Consider the following 27,516-nt stretch of genomic DNA (forward strand, 5'->3'; position numbering starts at 1 on the left):
TGGCAGAAAGAGCTGCAAAAAGGATGTTTGGAAATGTACCAAAGGATCAATCATAGTACAATTGAAAACAAACAATTTACTGTGGATCTGGCCCAACTACATTTAAGTATGCTTCAGCAGAAATTTGGTCAGTATTTTTATTCCATTAATTACAAGAACTTCGGGTTGCGCTGTCAAAAATCGAGCCGAATATAAAAATTGTGTTCATTGAAACAAGCGCAGGATAATTTAACAATTAATCGCTCATTCATTTATTATTATTTTATAATAATTATTAAGATTGCGTAAAAATAAATATGTTATATTTATATGTATGTATGTATACTTTTCAAATAAAAAACAAGAAATTATTGTAAAATTTGTGTATCAACTCAATATCTAATTTTAGCTTTTGGTGTGCCGCGGAATTCTAGGAAGCAATTTGGTGTGTCGTAGGTGAGAAAAGGTTGCGGAGCACTGGTATACAGGATACTTGCATTGTAATACAGGGTTTTCCAATAAGAGGTGTTATTTTGAATAGCCCGCTATTTCGGTAGATGTTACTTTGAAGCTGTCATTTTTTGACATTTGACAAGTAGAAACTACGCCATTAATAAAAATGGAACGATACACGCTTCAACAACGCATTGAAATTATTAAAATTCACTTGAGTGAATCAAATGCAAATCATTTTGAGTGATGAAGCCCATTTCCACCTCGGTGGCTTCGTCAACAAGTAAAATTGTCGCATCTAGGGCTCGGAAAACCCAAGAGTTATTGTTGAAAAGCCTCTCTATCCTCAACGTGTGACTGTTTGGTGCGGTTTATGGTCCGGCGGAGTCATTGGACCTTACTTTTTCGAAAATGAGGCTGGAGCAATAGTTACGGTGAATGGATTGCGCTATCGAGAGATGATTAATGATTTTTATGGCCGGAATTGAATGGTATTTATCTGGACAACGTTTACTTTCAACAAGACGGCGCTACGTGCCACACAAGCAACGAAACCATTGATATTTTACCATTGAATATCAAAATAACACCTCTTATTGGAAAACCCTGTATATTACGAGTCCTTTTTACAATAGCGTGTAAAATCCCAAATCGGGTAAACAAAAGAACAAGCTTGTTTAAAAAATTGAATATTTAGTAAGACACAATGTGATATAATTTACCCATCTCTGGTTCATTCAAAAACAAACATTCGGATCCTGAGTAGAAAAGTCTAACAGTGTACTGTGCTGCAAACCTTCGCCTTACTTTAGCGAACTTTACTTTTCCGCGCAGGGTCTAGTTATTTCAATAAGTGCTCTTCGGCAGTCAATGTACGGCTGGTGTTGCGTGGTTTATTCAAAACATTATCGAACCCTCGTGGTGACAAAAATATGATCACCTTGTTCGCCACAGCTCTTCGAAATGATACCCAGATTTCACGTTAGGACAAGTCTATCAATTTGGAAGTCTATGGATGGGATTAGTCATCGAACTACGGTAGTGGATAGTCGTGCTCTGTGTTTGACGAATTGCCTACCTGCTGTCGCGGACTTCGTACAGATAAGAAATTATTGTTACATTTTTGTTTTCTATTATTTGTTTGTTATATTTAGGTTTTGATAAATTAGTGTGTACAGTCAATCAAATAGACTGTATTATTTTTTATTTTTTTGTTAATTAATTAATTATAAATATGGAGGAAGATGAAAATCGCCCTCCTGACCCCGAGTCCATATTTAATATTGGAGATGAGTATGAATCGGATGTTTCTATAATACTCCCTTCCAGAAAACGAAGACCATCGCTCTGTCTTAATGTACCACCCAAAATTAAACCTTCGCAATCCGATGAAACCTCAAACCCTAAGGAAAGTCGTAAGGATACCATATTATCAGAATCTAAAAATACTGATCTAAGTTATTCCCCATCTTCCTCGGCTCCATTCATTGCCAATGTCCAAAGTACTGAACAAGGAAAAATCATTCATCCTCTGGATTTCGGGAAATTCATTTTTAGTTCAAAAAACAGTAACCTTGGCATAGTTAACGGATCTATTAAGCCGGAAGGCCGCTATAAGTTATCCCTAGAATTTAAATCCGCAAACTTTGCAAATGAATTTGTCCAAAAAATAGATACGCTTTCACACCACAAATTTAAATCTTATATTCCAACTTATAACCTTACTAGAATGGGCCGAGTGAGAGGTATACCAAACGATCTCTCAGAATCTGAAATTGTTGATGCACTTAATGATTCTCAAGTGACCCCCAAGGTTTTAAAAGCACGTAGATTAAATTACAAAGATACATCTAATGGAACCACTACATGGAAACCCTCACAATCGGTTGTTATTACTTTTGAAGGCCAAACTTTGCCATCTCGGGTATTTATTTATTACAACGCACTCCCTGTGGAAGTATATAAATTCCCGACGATCCAGTGTTTTAACTGCTGCCGTTTCGGACACTCAAAACCCATATGTCGTTCCCCTCCACGTTGTTTTCATTGCGGAGAAGACCACCCCTTTGATCTTTGCCAAAAATCATCGAATGATCCACGTTGCATTAACTGCAAGGGAAATCATACAGCGGTTAGTGTGGCCTGTCCAGAATTGACCAGACAAAGGAATATTAAACAATCAATGGCTTCAGACAACATTTCATATTTCCAGGCATCAAAATTATTCCCACCTGCAATAAAATCGTTTGCAGAGGTAACATCTACCTCAATTCCTAGCAATCTATCTTACTCTAAATCTCCTCCATCATCTTCTCACAGGGAAACAATTTTTATACCTCAAAAACCAAAACCAAAATTTATTGCTTCTATTGATAAAAATCAACATAATGATATTTTGTTTAACCCAAATGGGAATTATAAATCTCAGACACTCAATGGGAGTGCTTTAAATAGTTCCCAATCTTCCACTAATTTAGGGAAAGTGGTGAATGAAAATTCTGCTTTCATTCAGACTTTAATTACCCTCTTAATTTCTATTCTTTCAAACAACAATAATATACCGTCCAACGCTGCCGATTGCATTAAATCATTATTATCCTGTCTTCCTAATGTCTCAGAAACTGAACAGAATTCTTCAGTGGAATATCAGAAGTCTAATCTGTAATAAATTTGAACTTGTAAAATTACTCGATGAACATGAAATTTCAGTTGCCGCTATTTCTGAAACGTGGTTTAAACCCTCGTATCTATTTAAGATTTCTGGATATAATTGTCTTAGACATGATAGACTGGATGGTAAAGGTGGCGCTGCCTTAATCATCCATGACTCTATCCCTTTCAAACCAATCATGTTTCATACTCTCTCCAACAATTTTCAGATAGTAGCAGCTGTTGTATGTGATATTACAATACTATCAATATATGTCCCTCCCTCCACTATTTTTGATGAAAACGAATGGTCATCATTTATGTCTCAGATCCGTCCCCCGTATATGTTACTGGGCGACTTTAACGCTCATTCTACCTCTTGGGGTAGTGAATTAACGAATCGTTCTGGCCGTAATCTTTTAGATTTTATTGATTCCCATAATTTATGTATTTTAAACGACGGATCTCCAACCCGATTCACCCCCCCTCAACAAAGGAAAAGTGTTGTTGATTTATCTCTCTGTTCATCTTCGGTGATACGTAAATGTTCTTGGAACATACTTAAAGACCCCCTTTCCAGTGATCATTTCCCTATTATAATCCTCTTTCACTATCTAACCACCTCGCATTCCTTTACAATTAACAATAAATTTAAATTTAAAACGAAAGATGCGAACTGGAGATTTTTTTCTTCTGTATTAGACTCTCTTGTTCACTCTGTAAAATCTTCTCTTGGGAACATCAGAACACAATGTGAATTATTTCCTAGTATAGTTATAAAAGCAGCAGAAAAATCCATTCCAAAGCGTAAAGTTAACATTAAAACTAAACATTCGACTCCGTGGTGGGACGAAGAATGCACTCGTGCTGTTAACTCTAGAAAAGAAGCAGTTTCCATTTACCGCAAATGCATGTCTTTTGAAAATTTCTTATCAGTGAAACGCGTCCAATCAGAAACTAAACGTATTTTGAAAAATAAAAAGCGGTCTGGATGGCGAAAATTTTGTGAAAACTTGTCTCCTGAAACTCCCCAGTCATCTGTTTGGACTAATTTAAAAAAATTCGGTTCGTCATATGCTCCGGAGCGTACCAAACATATTCCGGAGGAAATTATTATGGGTTTTGCTGATAAGATTGCCCCTCCTTCAGTTGCCAGATGTGAAGAAATGCCCTCTTTTATTTCATATCCATCTCACTCTAACTGGCTAGACTCTCCTTTCTTAGTTAGTGAACTAAAACGAGTAATCAAATCTCTTTCTGACTCTTCTCCGGGTCCTGATGGAATATTATATAGCTTCTTTAAAGTATTCTCCGACATGTCGGTTGAATATTTCTTATCCTTAATTAATAACATGTTTGAAACAGGATTTATTCCGGATGTCTGGAAAGTTCAAAAAATCCTCCCGGTTTTAAAACCAGGGAAAAATCCGTCCGAAGTTTCATCCTATCGTCCTATTGCTCTTTCGTCGTGTTTAATTAAAGTAGTGGAACATTTGATAAAGAACAGATTAGAATGGTTTGTTGAAAATCACAGTATTATCCCTCCTAATCAATACGGCTTTCGTAAAAAGAAATCTACTATGGATAATTTAAGTTTGTTAACAACAGATATCCGTATTTCTCAATCCCTTAACTCTTGTACATTGGCCACATTTCTAGATCTTTCTTCAGCTTACGACGATGTATTAATTGATGTTTTGAAGGAAAAATTAATTAAAATAAAAATCCCCATAAAATTAGTTCAATTTATTATCAACTTGCTAACAGACAGAACCATTATTATCCACTCTTCCTCAAACATATTGAAGCGCAAACTTTGGAAAGGGCTACCCCAGGGGTCTGTAATCAGTCCATTATTATTTAATATTTATATGAGTGATTTAGACATTGTAATCCCTTCGTCTATTAAGCGACTTTATTTTGCGGACGATTTTCTCATATATTTATTTCACAAAAATTTATCGCATGCTGCGAAGGAATTAAATTTGGCCTTACATAATATTAAAGTTTGGATGTTGACAAATGGAATGAATTTAGCCACCTCTAAAACCAAGGTAGTGGCTTTTACTCGCAAAAGAAAACTGCCTAACTTTACAGTCTCTTTTGATAATTTCCCCCTTCAAATCGTTAAGCAAATAAAATTTCTTGGCCTGCTTTTGGACCATAAGCTTTCCTGGCTCCCGCATATTCAGAACGTTTCTGCTAAGTGTGAAAAGGGGCTTAATATGATGCGAGCTGTTTCCAGAGTATGGTGGGGATCCCATCCTACTACTCTTAAACTAATGTATAATTCCCTCGTTCGAAGTCACTTGGATTATGGCACATTTCTTTTCGACCCACTTCCTAAATATCTGGATAAAAAACTTGAAAGAATCCAATCAAAAGGGCTTAGAATGATTATTGGGGCAATGAAATCTTCTCCAATTAATGCTCTTCAGATAGAATGTGTAGATCCTCCCTTGTTTTTGAGAAGACAATACCTCGCGGATAGATATATCTTCAAAGCGTTATCTTTATCGCGTCACCCATTGGAACAGAGTCTCGATCGTTTGTTAAGTAATTTAAATAGCAGAAGGAGGGTAATAGATAGAGATCGATTCCCTCTCTTATTAAAAAGTTTTCTATCATTTAAATATCTGTCTTCTTACCTTCAAAATCTACAAGATGATCCAATCCTTCCTATTTACAGTACCCCGTTTAATGCTATTAATTTTATCCCAAACGTAATAATTTCTGACTTCCGGACGAACATTTTATCATCAGCTAATAACTTTCAAAATGTTGAAGAACATTTTAAAAACTTTATATTTTCAAAGTTTCCTGGATTTTCCCTCATATACACAGATGGTTCCAAATCCGACCACAAAGAATGTGGCGCATCGGTATATATTCCTGAATTCAATGTTAATCTGTCTTATAAATTGCCTAAAGAAATTTCCATATTTACTGCAGAATGCTTCGCAATTGAACAAGCTTTAATTCAAATCCAACTCCTCAATATTCGTCGAGCCTTAGTGTGTACTGACTCTCTAAGTGCAGTATTAAAAATTTCCTCTAATATAGTTCGATGTCCAGAAGACTATGTTATTTGTAATATTAAAAAAATCCTCGATTCTTTAAACGAATCTATGTTTGAGACAATACTGGTTTGGGTGCCTGGCCATCTAGGAATTGAGGGTAACGAGAAAGCTGATTCTCTCGCTAAACTTGGAACTGTATCTGGTTCTATTCCTTTAGATTTTAAAATTCCTGTCTCTGACGTCTTCTCTATTCTTAAATCCAACATGTCTCGTTCCTGGGAAGAAAATTGGACAGTCACGAAAACTCAAACTGGATCTTTCTATGCTGGAATACAAAATCATATTCCAAGTAAACCCTGGTTCCACGGCAAAAAAAAGTCCAAAAGATTTATTTCCTGTATCTCGAGAATGAGAATTGGCCACTGCTCTATTGCAACTCATTTGTTTAAAATTCGGGTGCTCGAAAGTTCATTATGCCAGTGTGGTGTGGAGGATGAGACTCTTGACCATGTCTTCTTCAATTGTAAAAACCATTCTTCTTTCAAGGGCATGTATCGATTGCTTATTAAAATCACCCACCAGTCTCCCCTTAGTATTCCATATTTGCTGTCTCTCAACAACTCTCGCGTATATTCTATTCTTTATAAGTTTATAGATTTGAATGACTTTAATATATGATATGTCCAGTCCCCTTATAGATAATTCACATCAGTTTAACCATATATCTTAACCCAATCGGCACAAAGCACTCTCTTTAGGGTGAATTGCCTAATACAAAAAAAAAAAAAAAAAGTCTATGGATGTATGGTTAACTTGCTTCATTTTTTTGCAACATCTACAAAAAATATTTAAAAAAAAACTCTCCATTAAAAAACACCCTAAAACTGTTTGTTTATTTGAAGCAGCCAAAACCATTAAACAGGGAGCTCTGGTATCATGCAAATTGCACATTTTTTTATTTTAAATGTTTTCCAGATCTAAATAGCAGATGGTACCAAACCCTCCTCTTCCCCATTTCCTTCTTTTCCCTTCTCGACTTCCATCAGCCTTATAGCATTCCTCTTACCGAGGATGACACCAGTAGCAATATTTTTTTAATAACCCTTCAGGCAAAATTGTTCGCTTTTGGGAACAACTCTCATAGAAATCATTGTATCTCCCTTACTGTCATGGTGAAAAATATGATCTATATGATGTTAGAAAGAGAAAATACCATGCTTTATATTCAAATTTAGAAGTACTGCATGTTTATGAAAAAGAAGGTTTCAATCTCAATTTAAAAAAAACATGAAAACTTGAGAATTTTTTATTAAGTAATAATTTCTGTGTGAAACGTTAATAAATTGAGGTGAAAATAACTTTTGTAATACATTGTTTAATAAAATGTGTGTTTTTAAACATTATTAAGTTATTAGTAATTTTAGTCGCAAGAAACGGAATGTGAGCGAATTTTTAATTTTTTTTTAAGTTCCACATAAAATTTTTTATACATACATACATCGAAAATCATATTTTTATTTATAATATCAAAATTTTGAAAGCGTATGTTATCACATTTTTAATACAGTTTTTAGATTTCGTATATTATGTTCTTAAACATTTAATTTATTTCAATTTTATTGCAAAGCGGAAACATTCCAACCTCCTGCCAAAATATGGCATAGATCCTTGAGGAGTTCAAAGGTACAAAAATAAATTGAAAGAAAAAATTTGAAGATAAATAATTTATTTACAAATTTCATGCTAGTTAATTAGTAACTTATATTAATAACTAGTTAATTGCACTGTCACCTAAATAAATAATGTTATTGATAAATACTTTCCTTGGGGTGATTTTCTCACGAAAGCTGCGCTATACAAATAGTCCAATCATTATTATCATAAAAATAAAAATAAATATTTGTATCACGGTATATTTTTTTATTTACATTTAAGTAGTACTAAATTTAAAATATCAGATTTTGGAAATTATGATCACTACATTTTTTTAAAAATTACCTAATCAAGTCAGTAAGTACATAAATAAAATATATAATATATCTTCTAATCAAAACAACTGAATGATTTTAAAAATAAAATTCCTTGTTGATTAATTTCAATCACAGTCATCGTAAATAAATAATTTAATAAAGATTAAAATGAATTGAGTACAAGATCAATAACATTGTCTAATAAAGCACGTAAATTAAATTGGTAAGTAAGCAATTATTATTAATACTGAACAATACACATCAAGGTTAGATGTAACATTCCTTATAATCTAAGCATTCATTGATGGTGTAAATTTGATTATTTTACGAAAAAACTCTTTTTGCAAGTTATGCTATATTTTTTTACTGCGCCTGCACATACGCAATATGTAAATGAATTTAATAGTTTTATCTGTATAAAAACTCAATTCTTTCAAGAGAGGCATACAAAAACAATATTGGATTGAATCGCCGATACAATATTGTATTGAGTTTTTAAACGAACAATACTATTTAATCATATTCATATTGATGTACATGTGCAAACAAATAATTTGTCTTAATTTTGTAAAGCAATACCTTGCAAAAAGCGTATTTTAATAAAATAAATTAATTAAGGCAATCTATGAACATGTAAAATATAATAAGCGTCGCGTTTAACCTTACATCAAAACTTCAACAACATATCTTAGAATAGCACAATGTTAAAATTATTTTCATCAGCTTCACGTATGTACATAATATTAAACTATTAGACGATTATCTAGGTACCTATTAAAAATAATATAATAGTGATATAAATAAATAGTCTGCACTTTGCGTTTAGTTAATAATACAATACTTGAGTCTTATCAGAGTAGATAATTGATTAATGATTACAAAATTATCAGAGTTCTTAACAATTTAAAATTTGTGCAACTCTTGGTGGGAATGTCTTGTATGTTCCCCATCATGCTTCTTGATCACCAGTGGCTTCAGGCGACTTCTAATTTTCACCAGTCTCTTACTAACTTTATGGGAAACATCTTCATTCAGGTCAGGCATTGATTTGCTCGTGTGCTCACTTGGTTCATCAGTTAATCGTGCAATATTCCTAGATTTTCTGTAATACCTTGGCATACTGTAGTCAAACTCTGTAAATATGACATCTGGAGTCTTTGCAATACTTTGTAAACTGATTTGTGCCTTGTACGCTGGAATATCTGGGGTTTCAGCAAAGAATTTAGGCAGAGCTCCTTTAATGACTGGAGTGTCTGGGATCCTACTAATCAAAGAGTGTTCTCCACTCGGATGAGCATCAAGATCTAAAGATGATATGGTGAAGACTTCTTCACTCTGAGCTTTGTCTGGGTGATCTGGATCTACCAGGTCTGGAACCGAAAGGAACGAAGCACTCCTCTCTGGTAGTCTAGCGAGTATATTTCTTATATTCTTTGCACTGTCCACTCTTCTTATTAAGTCCTGTCTAGAGTTGTTCCTTGTGAAACTTTTGACGCTGTCTGATCTTGGTAGATGCAATGCACTCTTTGCTCTTGGTAGCAAGTGTTTTGTGTTTTCTAATCTGGCTGTTAGGCTCTTTGTACTGTCTTCCCTCAGTACAACACTTCGTGTAGGGCTTATTATTGACTCTGGTGCACTTACTGTTGATTCAGGGGTGTCTGTTTGTATGACTTTATCTTCAATTTTCTTTGGAGAGGTCGGAGTTTCTTCTCCGTCAAAGTGTTTCATTTTGATTCCTTCATCTGGTGTTTCTGGAGATTTCGGTTTATCTTCATCCTCTTCTTCGTCTATTTGGTATAATTCATCTTGAAACATGATTTCGAAATCTGAAAATGGTTTCTCTGGTACCTTTTCTTCTTCTTCTTCCTCATAGTCTTCTTCTTTGCGCTTAACTTCGTCTTTGAAAGACACCACCTTCCCAATGTGACCATGTTTGTAGTCATTTGGTTTGTTGTTATTCTCAATAATGGCATCTTCTAGTTCCAGCTTTTTGAACTCCGGATCATCTTTGAAGATCATGGATTTTGAAAACACCTGAAATTAACACATTGTATTTGTTAGCATAAACTAATTAAATTTTAATTAATCAACCATTTTCCGAAAAAAAAATTTAAATATCATCAGATCATTATCTGGCGTTTGGTGGGGAGCTCACCCTACTTGCATTAAGTTGCTTTACAATGCACTTATTCGAAGCCATCTCGACTATGCCTGCCCACTTTTTAGTACTGCCTCAAAAAATGTACTTAATAAATTAGACAAAATTCAATCTAAATCTTTGCGAATAATAACTGGAGCGATGCAATCGTCACCCATCAATTCCCTTCAAGTAGAATGTTCTGATCCTCCTCTTTATTTAAGGCGTCAACTATTTGCTGACAAATTTGTTCTTAAATGTTTAAATTCTAAATGTCATCAGGTTATCCCCAGCGTCTCGTTGTTCATTGACTCAAACCATTCATCTACAATCAGAGCTTCAACTAAACCTATTCCTGACATCTGTAAAAATTTTAAGTCTCTCTCAGAGCTCCACATCATCCAAAATGATCTACTTCCCTTATACAAACTAAAATATAGTCACGTCACCCTATCCCCAACAATATTAGAAGGGATCGGAATCTTTAAAAGTCATTCCAATCTCCCGGCCCGAACTGTCAATAATATGTTCAATGACATTATTTTATCTAAATGGCCCAACTTTTCTCTTTTATTTACTGATGGATCCAAATCTCCCGACTCTCCTAACTGTGGTATAGGTATTAACGTTTACCACAATAATTCTAATGATAGAATATTTCATTCAATTTCAAATCAATTTTCAATATTTTCAGCTGAGTGCATTGCAATAATAGAATCTCTCAAATATATAATCAAAAATAATTTTGAACATTCCCTCGTTCTCTCTGACTCTCTCAGTTCCCTCCAAAAACTTAAATCCAGTCCTCTTCTTCATCCTGATGATCATTTTGTATGCCTTATTCGAGAGATGATAGCATCCATTCAAAGCTCTGGTAAATCTGTAACTCTGATTTGGATTCCTGGACATGTTGGTATCATGGGTAATGATATTGCGGATGCCTTGGCAAAACAAGGAGCGTCCAACCCTGTTGTTACCCTCGTAAACCACATTCCCTTATCTGACATTTTTTCCATCATCAAAGAAAGATCCCGCAATGTTTGGTCAGAGTATTGGCCCATTGCTAGTCAATCCAAGGGAGCCTGCTATGCCTCAATACAAAGGACTATACCATCAAAACCGTGGTTTAAGCAATTCCCTCATTTTTCCAAAAAAGAAATTTCTTCACTCATTCGAATGAGGATCGGTCATTGTTCCGTTCCTTCCCATCTTTTTTAAAATTCACGTCCTTGACTCCCCAGATTGTACATTCTGTGGTCTAGAAGTGGGAACTTTAGATCACATATTTTTTGGTTGTCCCTCTCTAAACAAATATCCTCTCTTCTATCAAGCCTTAACTAAAATTGCCTCCCCTCCATTCAACATTTCATCTCTTTTAAGTCTGAACTCGACTCCAATTTTCATTATAATTTTGAAATTTGCCTATTTAAATAAAATTAATATTTAAATTCACCTTTCAATACACATTTCTCAATAATTTTAAATGATGGCCAAGAACACCCTTGAAGGGTGAAAGCCAGAAATAATGGAAAAAAAAAAAACCATTTGCCGAATTACACTACTTTCACAAGTACGATGAAGAGCAAGCTAACTGAAGCGTTGTGGGTTAAATTCCTCTACTAGCTTAGTTTTGGGAATGTTTATCTTTTTAAACAAACAAATAAATGCTTAAACATCAATAATTCAGTCAGAGACCATCTCCAAAATGTCATTCTGCGCATGCGCCGGCCTTTCACACGCCCCTCTTCGAAACATCATATATTCAATTCTTTTCTCTATCGAATAACTCAATCACATTGATCTGTATTAATTAAAAGAATATGCTTGTTTTCTAACCTGGTACAAATGCGGTGCCAAAATTGGAACCTCGACCAGCACCTCCCTGTGCCTGTCCTGGTAGTCATACTGCAGGTGGTTATTGTTGTTGCTCACTGGCTGCCTGGTGACGGGGCGCCCCAGGGCGTCCTCGATGCTGGCGCCCCCGTTGTGCAGGCCCTGGGAGCCCGAACTGGGGCGCTCATGGCCGTACTCGCTCTCCCACTCCTTGTAGTCATACTCGGCTATAGCTTCATCCCAGCAGAAGCGCTCCTCGCAGCAATTCCAGTACCAGGACTCAAGGCATCTGGAAAAGATTTAAAATTTCATTAGGCTCTGGCTTCCTCTTTCGGGAACCTCATTTGGGAGTGCTAAGGTTTTTGGAAGAGGAAATACTCGGTAGAAGATGGCGAAGAACTGTTTTGTCAAAGCAATATAGTTAGTTAGAAGTCGTTAGTTCAAATTTGTACCAACTTGAAGAAGCGATTTTGGATTACTTTCAAGCGTGCAAACTCAGCAATTGCCATGCATTTATTTGAATCCGGTCATTACTTTGTATTTAATTACTGTAAAGACCCAAAACGCATCGAATAGGCCTTATTACGGAAGCAATAAATACCAATTAAACCCCATTAATAGTACTAAAATTCCACCCCTAAGAAGATTAGAGCGCACAACGCAGTATAGCTTCAACAATCAACAATCTGCTCATCTGCCCTGGGAGTCTTGTAGTGAAATCTTTACAATATCGGATCGACATGCGTAATTATTGATTGATTTCATGATTTTACCCACTCACGGTCGCGCTGTTGACATCCAGACTGATATTGATAACGCAAAATAAGAAATCGATGTACGCTGACAACACTGGCGCATATGTTCATGAATTGACATTTATAATCGTCAGACGCTACGTTAACGTTAACAATACTAATTAAATAGACAATTTCGAATAAAATAATTAAATAGACATTTATAATCGTCAGACGCTACGTTAACGTTAAAAATACTAATTGAATAGACAATTTCGAATAAAATAATAACTTTGATATGCATTAGCAGTCCGCATGTACTTTCTGACACTAAAAGGGGTAGTTAATTAGTTCGTGAGGTCTTTAGTAATACTCATAACTAACAACTTTAGTATCTCAAATCTGAAACGGAATCAATTGATCGCGTCTTAGATGAATGAATTAAGTCTACGGATCGTGTGTACGTTTTTTTAAAATTCTAATAGCTTTGTATGTTCACCTGCATAGATTAATAAGCTATAAATAAGATTATTTTGCATAAATAAGCATAACCCCGCCAAACATCAGGCGAGAAATTGGAAAACACTGAGGGAATACTAGAAGGGGCTGCCAAAAAGCGCAATACCTTTGCACGAAGATGTCGTCTCCCACCCGGCATACCATTTGAAGTCCCGAAAGCCCTTCTGGGCGGAAGGAGAGAGGCTCCTCCGATTACCTCTCACCCCAGAAGATAGGTGGAAACTTGAGTGGCAAACGGCCAAAGTGGGAAATGCCCACCTCATACAGAATCCCACCGAGAGACAGCCTGGGTTCTCATTGCCTCGCAAAACCTGGTCCGCCATAAATAGGTTAAGGTGCTCCCATAGCCGTTGTGCCCACATGATGCACAGATGGGGCCTTAAAGAGTCGGCGATGTGTGAATTTTGTGCGGTGCAGACCACCGAACATGTAGTCAACGAATGCCCGCTCCATTCATTCCCCGGCAGGATTGATAAGGTTCACATAGCGACGCCTGAGGCCCTACCTAGAATGGCTCGCAGACCGAGATGTCTCCCTCTGACACCCCACCATACAAAAGAAGAAGAAGAAGAAAATTTTGCATAACAAACGACAATATCCAAAAAGTTGTGCATATTGACAGCTTAGGCTTTTGCCTAACAACTGTCGGAATCATATTCCCCGTGCTCGCAAATATTGCTAACTGACCATAGACGACGGATTTTGCCAATATCGTATTAATATAGGGTTTTATCGATCTACAGTGCTAAGTACCCTGATGATGGACATTGTAAACCATTCAGTATGTCAATGCATTTTGAAAATGGGTATTTTGCATTTGAAATGCTTTTCTAAAAACCATTTCAATTTTTGCATTATAAATTGGTTTTGGTTACTCATTTTGCACATATCTTATTTTAACCGATCTTGATATACAGGGTTTTCCAATAAGAGGTGTTATTTTGAATAGCCCGCTATTTCGGTAGATGTTACTTTTTAAGCTGTCATTTTTTGACATTTGACAAGTAGAAACTACGCCATTAATAAAAATGGAATGATACATGCTTCAACAACGCATTGAAATTATTAAAATTCACTTGAGTGAATCAAATGCAAATCATCTTGAGAGATGAGGCCCATTTCCACCTCGGTTGCTTCGTCAACAAGCAAAATTGTCGCATCTGGGGCTCGGCAGAGTTATTGTTGAAAAGCCTTTTTATCCTCAACGTGAGACTGTTTGGTGCAGTTTATGGTCCGACGGAGTCATTGGACCTTACTTTTTCGAAAATGAGGCTGGAGCAACAGTTACGGTGAATTGATTGGGCTATCGAGAGATGATTTTTTATGGTCGAAATTGGATGGTATTGATCTGGACAACATTTATTTTCAACAAGACGGCGCTACGTGCCACACAAGCAACGAAACCATTGATCTTTTACGATTGAATATCAAAATGCTTCCCCGACCTATGGAAAAATTGCTATCTAACACCTGTATTTAAAAAAGGCGATATTCATGATGTCACTAATTACCGACCCATCTGCATGCTCTCAACTATCCCCAAACTGTTTGAAAAACTTATCCTCGATAAAATCTCCATACATATTAACAACATCATTGTAACTAATCAACATGGATTTATGCCAGGCAGATCCACACTAACAAATCTCTCCTTATATGAAAATTTTATAGCATGTTCACTCGAAAACAAAACCCAAGTCGACTCAATATATACAGACTTTGTAAAAGCGTTTGACAAAGTTAACCATAAAATTCTTCTTAATAAACTTAGTCAAATCGGAATTGAGGGTAAACTATTGGAATGGATAAAAAGCTACTTAACAAATAGAAATCTACAAGTAAAAAATAATTCTAACCTTTCACACAAATTCAAAGCTACTAGCGGTGTACCCCAAGGGTCACATTTAGGCCCAATACTGTTTCTCCTTTTCATAAACGATATTGTTACTGTATTTGATAAAAATGTTGAAGTGCTACTTTTTGCCGATGACCTTAAACTATTTAAAATTATAAAAACAATAAATGACTGTATTCAAATTCAATTAAATTTAAATAAACTTCAAGATTGGTGCAAAACTAACAAACTTTATCTCAATATTAGTAAATGCCACATTATAAGATTTTTTAGAACAACACAACCCCTTAACTATCAATACAAAATTAATAATATTTCTCTCGCCTCTGTAAGTGAAATTAACGATCTCGGCATTATTTTCGATTCAAAATTTAACTTTCTTTCACATGTAGAAACAGTCACCAACAAAGGACTAAAAATGCTCGGCTTCATTCTCCGAAATGGCAGAGACTTTAAAAATATTTCAACACTAAAAATCTTATATTCCTCACTTGTTCGAAGTCAAATCGAATATAATTCTCCTATTTGGTGTCCTTACTTTAAAATCCACTCCGACTCTATTGAAAAAATTCAGCATAAATTCCTAAGATACATTAATTATAAACTCGGTCTACCTATAGAATCAATAAATTACAATCACTTGATGAAAGAATTAAACTTACTTAAACTCTCAGATTTATTTCCGATTTGACTTTTATTTTTAAAATTGTCAATGGTATTATAGACAGCCCTGATATATTAAGCCTAATTACCTTCCATATACCCACTAGAACCACTCGATCCAAAATTCTTTTTAATTTCAATAACAATATCAGGACTGAGTCATTTAGAAACTCGCTTATACCTAGATTGCATGCAGTTGGCAATGCTTTCTCAGAAGTAGTAGATGTGTTCAACTGCACGGAATATAGTTATAAGAAGGCTATAATAACATACCTCTGTCGTAATTATCAAAGTTATTAGGCATAATACCATTCTATTCATAAGTTATCACAGAACCTAAACTATGCACTTACATCAGATATCAGACAGAAGAGTGTTATCTAATAATTTTATATACTTAATCAAAACTATAATTTTTCCCAAAATTGTTATGAGATGTCTTACTGACAGCCCTGTTTCAATAGAGCTAACTCTTAGTTCTCAGCAAATTCAACCAAATCCAATATTGAAGGTAACAATAACCTCAATACTAAACTACTGTACGGATTGAAAATAAAAATGCTATTGTACCTATGTATACCAGATGTTATTCTTGTTTAATTTTCAACATAATTTCTCAGTAATTATTCTGTTTAACATAATACTGTTTCGCTCCTGTGAACCACTGTAAACATAACTCATGTATATTGTAAAAGCCTTTTACGGCGTCTAAATAAATAAATAAATAAAAAAAAATAAATAAAATAACACCTCTTATTGGAAAATCCTGTATTTCGTTAGCCCTGTTACTTTTCTGTGAAGTAACGGGGCTAACGCAAGCCAATTAACTAAGCCGCAGGGCAATTGGCAGTACCTATTCATAGACTCAATGATTAAGTTGAATTGAATTTAATTACCATAAGCGAAGAAGGTATCTCGTAAGTAACTAAAGATAGATGCACTCAAGTGAAGCTTTGAATTATTTTCTCGAATACTTACAAATTTTTTCGGGGTTTCGAATAACCTGACAGTGTTTGAGAAACTCCTACTAACATCATCGTGAGCCATAGTTTCTTCTGCTGGAGAAATTAGCTAGCAGAGATATTGGACCCACGATGCCGCCTGGATGGGAACCAGACGCATTTCTCAACTCAGCCTCTTACCGAGATATTTCATAATCAGAGCTTTTGATCAAAACATAAGATGTACCACCATAATAAAGCTAGGCGTGGGTGTATGGGGGATGTGTCATTCAGTTCGATAATTTGTAAGTATATGCCAAAGTTTTAACAGTTAATTAATTAACAATGAAAACAGTTTCAGCAATAGTGATGTATCTAATAAATAAATAATAAATAAATAAATAGAAGTAAAAATAAATATTTCTTTGATTATTTCACTGTAGGTAACCGGTCTCCATCTCAAAATATTATTACCAATAACAATCAGTTTTATCTTAATTATCAAGACTTAGCAATATCAAAAGACATATTGTTTCAGGGGTATAGAGCAACCAACCGTTGACATTATGAGTATTAAATTATAGCTGCTTCAATGTAACATACATGTTTTTAACTTTTTTTATTTAATATTAGCTAAGACGATGATTTTATATTATATTCAAAGTTTTGAGGTGGCGAATTCTAGAGTACCTGACAACTATTTACAACAATAGTATTGTATTGTAATAACTATTTGTTTCACTTGATCGTACCATGTCTTCCTCGGGCGTCCTTGACCTATTCAACCATTCACCTCCAAGTAATACATGCTCCTTTCACCTCTTTCAGAATTCATCACTTTCGTCTCATTTTACCATAAATAATTATTTGATTTATGAAATCAAAATTTTAACTGTTAAAAAACTACATCATTTCGTTTTTTTTTCGACCCCATATCTCAAGTCAGTCAAGAAAACAGTTGAATGGTGTAGAAACGCGCATGGGACAAGCAAATAAATATTCATACATCGAAGATTTTTGAATTTTTAGTGCACAAAGGATAACAAATTATTATAAGCAATAATTAGTCGCATGAAATAGTAATTGTTGATTGAAGTACTAGTACATATTGAATTATTTGGCGTGTTGGGTATAAGCCGACGTGGTTCAGTGGTCTAGAGCAACTGACCGGACATCAGAAGGCGCGGGTTCAATTCCCGTCGACGGCATTTATTTTTACTCGGAACTTGACGGCCGGCGTGGTCTAGTGGTATACGCTTTTGACTACAGATCCGAAGGTCGCGGGTTCGAACCCGGCGTGCGCAAATAAATTTTATTTGATTAATTTGTGTTATTTCACAATTAATTAATTAAAAAATAATATATAGTATATTTGCGGCACGTTCCAGAGTGGAAGATACTCTCAGTATCGCCCTGGTGTAAGACCACCATTCAGAATTGAAACGTTGCTTGAAATGGCTTTAGCCGTGTTTGGTGACCAGATCTGAATAGCCAGGTACTTCCCCACCTTCCTCTTCCCCATCTCCCTCCCCTCCCCAATACCCTTAGCCTCACATCATACCCCAATTGGGGATGCCATAGTCTCACTGGCTCCAGACGGGAGCAGTTGGGACTCTTGTGCGGTAATACTGTAAAAAAAAAAAAAATATATATATATATATATATATATATATATTTTCAATTTGTATAGATATTTCAGGCGACTAGTTATTGCTTATAATAAATTTTTATCCTTTGTGCTATGCATAAAAAACCTTGTTTTGTAAACATTAGATTATCACTAAAAAAATTAAAAAATATTATTGCATTAAATATGTATAGTTATTCGGTAAGGTATCCACGGACTTGGCATATGTCAGCATTAGACCCGGCATGTATAAATCTGAATGTAGACTAAAACTGAAGGTAAATAATAAATGAAATCTAAACTCACAATAATACGGAATTATTAATAATTTATTGCATATTTACTGTCTTCCTCGGGCATCCTCGATTTATTCTGCCATGCACTTCCACGTCATACATTCTCCTTCACCCCTTTCTTTGTTCATCACGAACCTCACATTACCACACATAAGTATTTGGAGGATTGTGATTATCGCCAATTTAAATGGGTATTGATTCTGTGCTTCTCCAATCCGCAGAATCCAAGGTTGCGTGATTACTCTCGGTGTGTAAAAATGATGAGATTTAGGGCTAAACCGGCGGCTAGACCACTGGAGAGAGAATGAAATATTTGCCGAGCGAGGTATCGTGCGTAGGTTTACAGTGATGCCAGTCTCACATAAATGTAGGTAAAAGTAATGTTGTTATCATTTTCGGGAGATGTAAACTCCCTATAATTTACCCCACAAGTATTTGATTAATTTGATCGTGCTATTCTTCCTTTGTCGTTCTCAATTTCTTCAACCATTACTTCTATGTCATATATTATTCTCCTTACAACTCTTTCTTCGTTCATTACTTACGTCTCATTTAACCACAAATAATTATTTGATTCATGTCATCTTCAGGCGTCCCCGACTCTTTCTACCATTCACTACTGTACACCATATTATTACTGTTAAAAAAACTTCATTATATCGACCATAGACATATGAATATTAGTAGCCTGCCCTAAGTGATTAAAAGCGTATTATCCCCACTCCCCATACCGGTTCCATTGGAGCCGGCTGGGCTCGCGTATGGCCTCAAGTGAAATTTGAAAACGTGACGTCATCATTCTTGTGCGAACTATGGTCGAGGCATCATCGGTTCATTTTACGAAATAACACGGCAAAATGTTGACTTGTACTATGAAAACTTGTAAAAATAGATGTGAAAAAGAGAATAAACCCAATTGTCGTATTACATTCCATAAGTAAGCATTATTTTACTTTATTTTAAGCTTATTCACACCGTATTATATGGATCAGTTTTAGAAACATATACTATCACATCACAATGTAGCGATTCTCAAGTGTGCTCATCGTTGTTTACTGGGGTAAGTAAATTATGAAACATTTGTAAAAGTGTCTTAACTAAATACTCTGAAACTAACTACGACTCTGCAAACAGAAGAAATTTACTTTGCCGAATTTGGACTTCGCAAATTAGTTCATAACGTGGCGAGTAATTTGCGCTCCCATGTAAAAATGTCTATTCATTCAAAAGCAGATTTTACTTTTAAGAACTAAATGGTGATATTATAATGCGAGATGCCTATTTACTGTCAGATTGATTTATTGACGAATCACAGTCAGCTTAACCCCCTTCGTTCTTCAACAGTTGATTTTACCACTCGCCATTATCTTCTCGTCTATTAATTCCTATGTCTGTGATATCGACTGTAAATCTAGTCTTCTTCTATCTTTTTCTACCATCCGCTACTGTATACCATATTTTAACCATTAAAAAACTACATTATTTCGACTTTTATTCGACTCTGTATCTCATTCAAGTGCAAAGATAATGCGAAGTCTTCCCCGGGTGTCCCCGACATCTTCCACCATTCAAACGACCCTCTTAACACTCCTGGTAACAATAAGAATAACTTCGAAAGTTTTAGCGAAATCGGTCCAGTAGTTTATGATTCTTTTTTAAATTGTCATCGCCATATATTTTACAACAAATTCTCTTCCGCTATATGGGCGTTTGTGTTTTATCCTGAACTACACCGATGAGATATAGTACAATAAGAGGTGTTATTTTGATATTCAATCGTAAAAGATCAATGGTTTCGTTGCTTGTGTGGCACGTAGCGCCTTCTTGTTGAAAGTAAACACTGTCCAGATCAATACCATCCAATTCCGGCCATAAAAAATCATTAATCATCTCTCGATAGCGCATACCATTCACCGTAACTGTTGCTCCAGCCTCATTTTCGAAAAAGTAAGGTCCAATGTCTCCGCCGGATCAAACAGTCACACGTTGAGGATAGAGAGGCTTTTCAACAATAACTCTTGGGTTTTCCGAGCCCCAGATGCGACAATTTTGCTTGTTGACGAAGCCACCGAGGTGGAAATGGGCCTCATCACTCAAGATGATTTGCATTTGATCCACACAAGTGAATTTTAATAATTTAAATGCGTTGTTGAAGCGTGTATCGTTCCATTTTTATTAATGACGTAGTTTTTACTTGTCAAATGTCAAAAAATGACAGCATCAAAAGTAACATTTACCGAAATAGCGGGATATTCAAAATAACACCTCTTATTGGAAAACCCTATATACATATAACACTGATCTCGCCAATTTACAAAATATCATTCGACCCTACGTTCCAGATAGGTCAATGACATTGATCAGGTACCCATCTAAGAAAGAAATATATATCTCGAAAAGTTTAATTAATTAAAAGTAGGGGATTTAATTAATTAAAAGTATGACATAAAGTTGGTATGACATAACAAATTTCACACATCTATCGGTTTATCCATTCCGTGGAGTTTTTGAATGACTAAGGATATCTCAAATTTTCGTTATGTTATACCACAACCTCAGCACAGCGGAAAAACCCGATCAATCAAACCGAACCGCAACTTTTACAATCTAATCCATTGAAATCAACACGTTTCAATATTCACCATCATACATCACAACATAAACGATATACTGGCACATTGGTAAACAGATTATTGTGCCAATAACTACTGGATATGCCATAAAATACGTAATCTAACAGGGTCAGTTTACTGCCTTGGGGAGTTATGAATCGAGTTGATCAACCTTCTCTCTAGTCTCTGTTCTCTGTACCAAATTGTCAACATTACCACAATCATGTGATAATGATAGGTTATACGCGGTTTATTTTGATGTTTGCTTGTGTTATATTTCTACATTTATATCGCACTAGGGGACAATAAAATCGGGAACGATTTCCGTATACAAGACAAAACAGAACACACAACACCAATTATTTTTATCACGTTGTTATTTTCCGGTCACCCCGAATATAAATACGTATACACAAAATCATAAAAAAAACTCTTTTTTCATTTAAATAACCACACCGTGCGTATTTTTACCATTCTGGGGGGCTTTCGATAAATCTTGACAATAAAGCATAATTTGCTCTTTAAGCCCCAGAAGGACATTACTATCTACAATGCAAAGATATTACTAGTTCATGCATTTTACAAACATTATTTTTTATCTCAATTCTATAATATATGTGTGAAATTTATCATTATTATTCTTCTCAGTTTTTCTCAAATATTTATGCTTGACTCCATAGATAAAATCCTAAAAATAATCGAAGTTTACAATTATAAATTGGCGAGATTTTTGTGGTTAAGAGTTGAAAGTTAAAGAATTATTATTTTGTTAATTGTATAGCCGTCATAAAAAGTGAAATGATAGTTTGCTTCCTAATTTTTTAACACAAAAGAAATTTGCTTTCTAAATATCGAAATATTTCATTTCTAAATATTTAAAATGGACGTTTCGAGTCAAAATATTAAAGTTTTTTTCTTCGCATTTTTATGTTTGATAATATTAAAATTTTATTATTTAGAAATACATAATTTATCGGTGTTTATTTCAAATATGTGGTAGTTTTAAAATACCTCCAAAGCATTGTGACATTCCATTATATTCCACCGTCGTGCGTCGGTTGGACTTGTAGGTACAGATATTTCTAACCGAGTTCTAATTTTGGAAAATTTTAAATAATTAGTAGGTATAATTCAGTGTTCGGTTTTATTGCTCGTCACCGTACTTTTGTTTTACTTGCCTCCACAGCGATAAAATCTCATAAATTATGATCCAATAATATGATGTATGTAGTTGGTATGACATAACAAATTTTAGAAAGTATCTAAATAAGTTTTCAACCAAAAAATGATTAATAATCGACATTACTGTGAACTCTTAATGACGGCCCAGAGGCTTTTATAGGTCGGTAAATTATCATACAACAAAACATATTGATATTAAATTGGCACCGAAATATGCTCTAGGCTTGAATAATCATGTTAGTATCTCTTTTACGGTCTAGGTGATTTTCTTTATTTCGACGTGATAGTTCAGTGTGAAATGTAGTCCTCCAGTAGTTAATCAATATCGGTTGATTGAAACGAAGTCGATTGCTTTAGAACAGAGGTTCCCAAAGCGGTCTATATGGACCCCTAGGGGTCGATGTCGGCTTGCTGGGGGTCTATGTCAGCAAATTTGCGGACCCCCATTTACCTCAAGTCAACATTTAGGAGTTCCGTAAATGACACAATTGACCTAACACAAACATAATAAACTGAGAAATTACTTATTTGATATTTGTATTTTTTATATTTCGTAAAGTTTCATGAGGTATATAAATAGAGTCTACGTTCCCTTTCTCCTCAGAATTAAAATATTTAAGCAAAACATTACACATTGGAAGCCGCGAATTTTCCTAGTTCCCCAACATGTTTTGACTTTGATTTTCAACTAAGTTTGAGGACATTTTGATTATGGAAATGCAACGTTGAAGAATCGGATATCATGTGACAAGAAGAACTGACCGGAATAAGCACTGACAAAGAACTTAATGGCAGTTCTGTAGGGCCAGCTACAGAAAGAAATTCCCGTTGCTTATCCTGCTCCATTTTCATTTGGTGTAATACCTCACAAGGGCGCCCCTGTCTGTACAGTGTAAAGACAGAGGAACTATACCGCCACCCGGTTGTTGGACAGGCAAGAGAAAATCTTTTTACGAAAAAAATAAATGATTATCACATGGGACGTTAATAGTTTTAGGAAAATTCAATATTCAGCAGGCAGGGGTTCTACGGAAAATTTCTTTTTTGGCTAGTGGTCTACGGGGCAAAAAAGTTTGGAAACTTTAGAACAACAAAAAAAATTGTTTGGATTTTTGTCCAAAACTTAAATTTCAAGGTAGCATTTTCCATATAGAGAAAAGTTAGCGAACATTACTGTTATAAGGGCATTATCCCAAAATGGTAACCTGGCCAATTAGAACAGTGACAAGACAGAATACTTATGAAAAAATTGGTTAGTTTTTAAGGCTAGTTTTTTCATTACTTTTAGTGACTTTTGACTTCAAAAAGTGTTATTTTTATCATTGTTCTATTCACTTATGGAACCCCCAACTCCTCTATAAGGGGTTACCGTTCTGTACAAATGTGAATTTTATTATTATATATTATTTTACCCTAGTGGGATTTAGGCACTATTAGGTTTATATGTTTTTTTTAAAAATTAACTTGTACATTTCTTTATTTATTTATTAAGACATACACAGTACAACAAGATACAGTTAGATATTTTTCGTTATTACATAGTTGTAGTACCTATTACGTACGTCCATAAATATCATTACATAATTTCGCCTGAGATTGTTCTGAAAACTTAACTAATGATTTTAAGTTAAAATCAATGAATTTAAATTTTAATTAATGTACGAGTAGGTAATAGTTATAAAATGAAGAAAGTGTGTGTAGAGAAAATAAAATTGAAATCAAGAATTATTATATGATTGACTGTTAATACATAGAAGTTTTGAAAATTAAGTGAAAGTATTTTTGAAATATGTCACGCTAACATTTCGTACATCCAACGCTACATAATAGTACATAAGTAATTCGCAGCAATTTTTGCAAGGTGTTGCAGGTGTATGCAACACCTCAAACATGCAAACACCTCAGCACAAGTTTTCCTGGTGAGGTGTTCACTATAGCATATTATCAAACATTTTCAGTCCCTATCATTCCTAAATTTTGTAATAATATGATATTTGTATGAAATGCAACAATTTTTCATCATATCTTATTATTTGTATTTCCCTTGAGTAGAATCATCATCAAATAAATCAATAAAATTACAGAGCCTTTGAGTTGATTTTACACCAAAAAATGTTGCTATACAAATCATTCAAATATCATTATTATCTTGAGTAATCGATGTTATGTTCTAGTAGGTACGATTTAAACGTAATGTCTGAAAACCTTTTGAATGGTCACCATATTTTATAGATTTTTACGCCCTTGTCCGTTGCACCTTTGGAAAATACCCCAAATGCCTCATCTCCGTTTCGGCTCTGATAACTGATGAACATGATATGAATATCCCTTTATGTAATGCAAACCATCCTACGCCATTTAAAAGTACTGGTAAAAGACTAACATTCAGAATCAAAACGCAGTTTAAAGCTAGAGTGTCTCCTATCCTTATCCTATATTCCTTTTACTCTCCCCTTTAACTTATTTTTCTTTCGTATGGTGGGGGGGTCAGAGGGGGACATCTAGGTCTGCGAGCCGTTCTAGGGCCTCAGGCGTCGCCATGTGAACCTCATCAATCCCGCCGGGGAATGAATGGAGCGGGCATTCGTTGTACACATGTTCGGTGGTCTGCACCGCACCACATTCACACATCGCCGACTCTTTAAGGCCCCATCTGTGCATAATGTGGGCACAGCGGCTATGGGAGCACCTTAACCTATTGATGTCGGACCAGGTTTTGCGAGGCAATGAGAACCCAGCCTGTCTCTCGGTGGGGTCCTGTATGAGGTGGGCATTTTCCATGTTGGCCGTTTGCCACTCAAGTTTCCACCTATCTTCTGGGGTGAGAGGTAATCGGAGGAGCCTCTCTCCTTCCGCCCAGAAGGCAAGGGGTGGTAGACGACATCTTAAGCACTTATTAGTTTTAAGGTATAATAAAACTTATACTAGCTTAGCAACTTAAGCATGGAAAATTATTTTGGCTTAACTTTATGAACCTCACTTACAGTGACGTGCTCATAATTTTGGACCGGGATAGGAGAAGGTAAAACAGCCAATTCATTGAAAAAATACTTACCACGGACAACTACTAACTCCCTTCGTGCAATTTCTCGCTTAGAATGGCTAAGCTGCTGGCTGTAGCCGATTATATTTGGATTTCATTAGCCAAATTATTCATATGTGTATATTACAAGCCTATTGTTGGATACCTATATAAAATTTGCATAATTTTTCCACTTAATAAACACGGACAATATTTTGTATAATAATAATATTACCTATTATCATTATTTCGTTAGTAAAGTTGTATTAATTTAGGGTTACCGAAAGATGGCACTGATTGTTACGAGTAATATCTTGTAAACATTGAATACTCTGACGTGACCGACATTTGGCATACTTAGTTTCTGCTTTTTGCACGTTATAGTATGCCGTCATGGTACGATGCGAGCTGCGATTCGTAGCTGGAACTTCGTGCGTATTTTGAAAGTATAGATTGATTTATAAGGTACTGTAGGCAATGCTTGTGTGCAATCATCTCTTTTCCAGCTCCAAAATATATTACCTACCCGAAATCGAAACCATTTGCATCGGGTAGACGTAACTTTGATGTGGTAATACATAAAAAAATATTGAAAAGATTGAGTAATATAATATTAATAATAGAAAATTTCTTACGATTGGCAACACTTGCACATTCTTGCGGGGATCTTCTCTCCTCCGTATCCAGTCTCATCTCCGCAACCTGTGCTGGGTCACCGCTTTCTTCCCGGGTCACTCCGGGACTCTCAAGTAGGTATTTCAATGGTCAGATGATGTTGATTAAAACTATCGTCTCATCTCCCTGAAAAAGACGTGAAAATGCAAGCTTAATAAAGTAATCAATTGAAAGTTTATCATGAATATCAGCTGTCGCGAGCTATGAAAAGCTTCACATTACAATATTTTATTCTAGCTGAAACCCCCGGCGTGGCTCGGATTTACATAGAATCTTTCGAAATCACAGGTAGACATTGACCTTCCTTTTTTTATGACGATCAAGTGTGCATAATTTCAACAATCTCGGAACAAAAGCGGTGGATTTGTATAAAAATCAAAACAACGTCAGAGTTTACGCAGGGATTTATAGCGTCCTTCCTATTGTTTCGAAGATCAGGTGTTCAAAATTTAATCAATCTCGGAATAAAACTGTAGGTTTGTGTAAACATCAAATCCACGCCGCCCTCCCGCTACAGATACTCCTCATTATATCCATAGATAATTAATAAATAAATATAAAGACACAGAAGTAGAAGAAGAAACTTGTTTATCTTCTTCCTTATTTCCGGTAATCTGGTGAAGGTTTGCGTTCTTTTACGTTGTATTCTATGAATTTATCCACAATTTTCATAATTTTTGTGTTATGAATTCTTCCAACTTATATACCATATTATTATTTTTTTACAAATGTCGATATCATAGTATGTAGGTATCTACTACTTATCCATATGTTATTGACATCGTAGGTCTTAAAACACAATAATGAAGACATTCGATAATAACGATGACGAATCATCGATTAGACGTAAAATACTACGCACAAATCAGAATAGAAGGAGAAGAAACACATAGATTTTTCACTTCCATAAAGGATACATCAATACTTCCATGCCATTTCCAGACACAAATGCTTTGTAACCTACCTTTACGGGATAAGTGAAACAACCTGATTTTTATTTTTAATATCACTTAGTTAACTACTGTCCTGCCTAGCTTAGGCACAATTAAATATTTTTTCTTCTTATTAAAAACAATTGAAACTATGTATACTAAATATTTTGAAAACTGTACCACAGCTTCATATTTCATGGTGAAATTTGGTTTTGGAACTGCAAATAGTTGCATTTCAACTCTCCTCCGTTCGACAGTTTTTACTACCTCAAACATCAAGCAAACAGAATTTTTGCTAGATTTTTTCTTTCCTTCTTTATATAAAAATCATCTCGGGTTGACTTAGCTAAGTGGGGGAATTGAACACAAGACGCCTGGGTAGAAACCAGGCGCATTTGTCAACTCAGCCACAAACGG

At 35.2% G+C, this 27,516-nt stretch overlaps 1 protein-coding gene across 1 annotated transcript in view; it reads right to left on the reverse strand.

Annotated features, from left to right (window-relative positions):
* Nucleotides 1–8,089: 8,089 nt before the first annotated feature.
* The window catches only part of LOC149412084 (uncharacterized), a 68,863-nt gene continuing 49,436 nt past the window's right edge, over nt 8,090–27,516 (reverse strand). The window contains exons 2-4 of the mRNA XM_089646338.1: nt 26,128–26,293; nt 12,045–12,330; nt 8,090–10,105 (exon numbers count right to left, since the gene is read on the reverse strand). Of these exons, the coding sequence (XP_089502464.1) occupies nt 8,975–10,105; nt 12,045–12,330; nt 26,128–26,147 (1,437 nt within the window). The 5' untranslated portion in view covers nt 26,148–26,293 and the 3' untranslated portion in view covers nt 8,090–8,974. The remainder of the gene's footprint in view (nt 10,106–12,044; nt 12,331–26,127; nt 26,294–27,516) is intronic.

This window comes from Hesperophylax consimilis, chromosome 24, assembly GCF_061612785.1.
Source record: "Hesperophylax consimilis isolate HC1 chromosome 24, BYU_Hcon_1.0, whole genome shotgun sequence".
Classification (NCBI taxonomy): domain Eukaryota; kingdom Metazoa; phylum Arthropoda; class Insecta; order Trichoptera; family Limnephilidae; genus Hesperophylax; species Hesperophylax consimilis.